Raw genomic sequence first — 4430 nt, forward strand, 5'->3', positions numbered from 1 at the left:
ATGTCAGCCTGTAATTAAATTCAACCTGTAAGTACAACGCGAACTAATACAACCACTAGATCAACCAGGCATCAGTGAATAAATACAACACGAACTTTTTAAGAATAAGTGTAGCTGCGCTGTTTACTGCATATAGCTTTTGGAAAAATGAGATTATTTTGAACAAAAATGTGAAGAAAATTTGAAAGTTCACATATTTCAGAACAAATCACGAACTAAAAAAAAGTTCACCAATTAGAAAAAATAATCACCGATTTCAAAAAAGTTTGCAAACTTTAAAAAAGTTTATCAATTTTGAGAAATAGTTCATTGTATAAAAAATTTGATTTTGGAAAAAGGTTATCAATTTTGAGAAAAGTTCATCGATTTTGAAAAAAAGTTCATCTATTTTGAAAAAAATTCACGGATTTGGAAAAAGTTAATCGATTTTGAAAAAAGGTTCATCGATTTGGGAAAAAGTTCATCGGATTTGAAAAAAGTTCATCGATCTTAAAAAGGTTCAATGACTTTGAAACAAGTTCATCCATTTCTAAAAAAGTTCATCGATTTTGAAAATAAGTTCATCAATTTAAAGAAAGTTCATAGATTTTGGGAAAAAATAACGAATTTGAAAAAAAAAGTTCGTTGTTTTTTTTTAAAATACGATTTTCCAATAGTTAGCGCATTTAGTAAAAGAAAAAAGAAACACAAAATGTAAAAAGAAAAAGGAAACACAAAATGGTTAAAGCAAAAAAAGGATAAAAAACCGTCCGAAAAATAGAACCGCAACCTTAGCAAAGAATAAATAGAACAAAAGCAGTATGCACCTGCCGGCTTGTCTTAGTTGTTTGTGCGCTGCCCTCTTAAGCTGAAGATCCCGAGTTCGAACAACGCCCAAAAAAGGATAAAACGGGCCGGCCCAACGCAGCAGGGGGGGTTTGCAGCTTTTGAAATGCAGAACATTTTTTTTTTTTGAAAAAAGGCAAGTTATGAAATTCAGAACATTTTTTGAAAAAATCGAACAAGGGTATTTCAGAGAATGTTCCTGTTTTTCAAATTTGTTCAGAAATTCAGAAGATGTTCCTTTTTCGAAAATATTTCTGTTTTCAAAAAATTGTGTACAAAGTTGAAAATTGTTTGTATTTCATAAAACACTCAGGGTTGTTTCAGAAAAAAAATTGCGTTTGAAATTCTAAAATATGTCGGATCTTTGTTGGATGTTTGTTCTTAAAGCTTTAGGCTGCGCTGAGTTCATTAAGCTTCGTTAGCTCAACTGGTTGTGGCGCGTGGTCTCTGCCATGAGATCCTATGTTCGATCCCGTGCGAGGGTTTGCCGTCGTGTGACACCGGTAAGAAGTATCGATGGACACCAGCGCGCAGGCACAAGCCCATCTGACGGCCCATGTGGTCAAGCAATAGGTGAAGCACACAAGATCAATTGATCAATTACGCCTCAATCTCAAAGAAAAATACGCCTAAAAAAAGATCAATTGATTGAATCGACGTGTGTCGTGCGCCTGTTGTTGCCTGCCCGATTTATCACCTCCTCGGTCTGAATCTGATTGAATCGACGTGTGATTCAATCTGATTGATCTAATTGAACTCGCCATCTCACCGCGGCATGCCGGTGTTGCCTAGATCGGTGGAGAAGACATTATGGCAAGGCAACACGCTCATCTCTTCATGCATTTATTCCATCTAATTTTTGCCTTCCAATTGGATTAGTGATTTTCTTATTTTGGAGTAATTGACATATGTTTGAGATTTTTTTTCTTTGCGCAATGAGAATTGCATTTCTGTGATATCCCAAAATTTTACGGCGGTTCACATCTATTTACAAAATGTATTACTGTGATTTTTTTAGTTTTGGAGTGATTTTTCAATTTTACAAATCATCTTTGTTTCCATAGTTTGGAGTCTTGTATGCTCTACTATTGTTATACAATATATAATCAACTACTCCCTCTGTCCCATAATATAAGAGTGTTTTTTACTGCTCTTATATTATGGGACGGAGGGAATATATATTATCTCAAATGAAAAGAAATATTTTACCGTCATGGTAAGCATTTTGTCGTCCAACATTTTTAATTACTGATATTTAATTTAAATTTTTAAGCATTGTAATAAAACATTACTTTTTTTAATTGGTAATATAGCATTACTTGATATCCATGTGGTCAAGCAATAGGTGAAGCACACAAGATCAATTGATCAATTACGCCTCAATCTCAAAGAAAAATACGCCTAAAAAAAGATCAATTGATTGAATCGACGTGTGTCGTGCGCCTGTTGTTGCCTGCCCGATTTATCGCCTCCTCGGTCTGAATCTGATTGAATCGACGTGTGATTCAATCTGATTGATCTAATTGAACTCGCCATCTCACCGCGGCATGCCGGTGTTGCCTAGATCGGTGGAGAAGACATTATGGCAAGGCAACACGCTCATCTCTTCATGCATTTATTCCATCTAATTTTTGCCTTCCAATTGGATTAGTGATTTTCTTATTTTGGAGTAATTGACATATGTTTGAGATTTTTTTTCTTTGCGCAATGAGAATTGCATTTCTGTGATATCCCAAAATTTTACGGCGGTTCACATCTATTTACAAAATGTATTACTGTGATTTTTTTAGTTTTGGAGTGATTTTTCAATTTTACAAATCATCTTTGTTTCCATAGTTTGGAGTCTTGTATGCTCTACTATTGTTATACAATATATAATCAACTACTCCCTCTGTCCCATAATATAAGAGTGTTTTTTACTGCTCTTATATTATGGGACGGAGGGAATATATATTATCTCAAATGAAAAGAAATATTTTACCGTCATGGTAAGCATTTTGTCGTCCAACATTTTTAATTACTGATATTTAATTTAAATTTTTAAGCATTGTAATAAAACATTACTTTTTTTAATTGGTAATATAGCATTACTTGATATCCATGCATATGTGATAGTACTACCTATGGACACCGGGACATTTTTGTCCTAGGTCCGCCCCTGATCCATATGTAGTCTGTATTGAAATCTCTAAAAAGGCTTGTATTTAAAAACGGAGGGAGCAGAAAGCAATGGCACTTTGTTGTGTCGACAGATCAAATGACCACTTACGGTGCACTGGTTTAAGAAATAGTAATAAAATAACCTTCATAATGACCAGTGAGGCCACGTACAGACGAACAGACGGCCCTTACACTGAAGAACACAACGGATGGGTGCAGCACACGCACTGCATCTGCACATCCAAATTACATACACAAACAAAAATCGCGATACTTAATCAAACGCAGCAGCATACGCGCGCGCGCGCGCATGCAGGAGCTCCGGGCGGCCGGCCGATGCGATCGATCCTGCCCGCCCACCGCAGGAGCCATGCACGCGTGCATGTAAGCACGGGGTAACCGGAGGATATTATTTAATTAGTACTCGACGGCGGCGGACGGAGGGTCGTCGATCAGAAGTCGCCGCCGGCGGGTTTGACCTTCCCCCCCTTGGCGCCGTTGCCGCTGTCGGCAGTGTTCATGCTGAAGCTTTTGAGACTGCGGCCGCCGACGCTGTTCATGGAGAAGCTGTTCTCGTGCACGCCCGCGGCGGCTTCCACCGGCGCCGCGGTGTGGCTCAGCAGCAGGAGCCCCAGCAGGGCCAGGCCGAGCAGGGTCATGCGGAGCTCGTTGTTCCTTGCGCCCGCCATTGATGCCTGTGGAAGATTGAGAGATTGCGCGGAGGTGGGTTTATTTGTTTATTGCGGTGGATTATTCGCGAGCTCTGGTGGTGGGTGGAGGAAGGAGGAGGTGTTCTTGAGGATTTATAGTGGAAGGAGAAGGCGAGACGGGTGGTGGTGGAACAACTTGGCTAAACTTGGCTAACCAATTGAGGCTGAGAGGCACACTAATTACATCCATCAGGAGCGAACTGCATGGCGATCAATGCCTTCAACCTGAGGCTGAGAGGCTGAGAGGCACACTAACCAATTGGGTGCTTATCAAGGTTTTAGATCCTGAGTGGACCTTTTTTCTCGAGGGGCACCGAGATGTACGGTTACCACGATAACCACGAAATACCGAAAAAAAGTCGGACAAATTTAAAATCAAATTTTGAATTTAATTTTTTTAAGGCAATATAGATAGGTACTTAACTCTAGACTCGAACCAGCGAGGCAGCGACTCGCCGCTTAGAAAAGGATGGCTTTGCCACTAGGCCCACAAACAGTACTATTGTTACAGAAGAGATGGCCTATATTTAACTATGTTGTGAGCGTTTGAATTCAAAAAATTCAAAATATTCGAGATCTTTTGCTCAATATGAGTGTTTCTTGAGGGGGGACAGTAACCGCGCGAAATCTCGAAATTCCGCTCGGTAACCAACACGCTGGTGCTTATAGGCTCACGCAGTAATATTAAAGTAACATCTACTCCCTCCGTCCCATAATATAAGATGTTATTACAAC

General features: G+C 39.3%; 1 protein-coding gene across 1 annotated transcript; it reads right to left on the reverse strand.

Moving 5' to 3' along the window:
* Positions 1-3101: 3101 nt before the first annotated feature.
* On the reverse strand, positions 3102-3778 carry LOC123075239 (uncharacterized). The gene has a single exon (XM_044497895.1). The coding sequence runs from the start codon at positions 3672-3674 to the stop codon at positions 3438-3440; it is 237 nt and encodes a 78-aa protein (XP_044353830.1). The 5' UTR covers positions 3675-3778; the 3' UTR covers positions 3102-3437.
* Positions 3779-4430: the final 652 nt, after the last annotated feature.

Source organism: Triticum aestivum, chromosome 3D (genome assembly GCF_018294505.1).
Source record: "Triticum aestivum cultivar Chinese Spring chromosome 3D, IWGSC CS RefSeq v2.1, whole genome shotgun sequence".
Lineage (NCBI taxonomy): Eukaryota > Viridiplantae > Streptophyta > Magnoliopsida > Poales > Poaceae > Triticum > Triticum aestivum.

Coding starts and splice junctions, on each gene's coding strand:
- LOC123075239 (XM_044497895.1), bottom strand. CDS start 3,674: ATGGCGGGCGCAAGGAACAACGAGCTCCGCATGACCCTGCTCGGCCTG.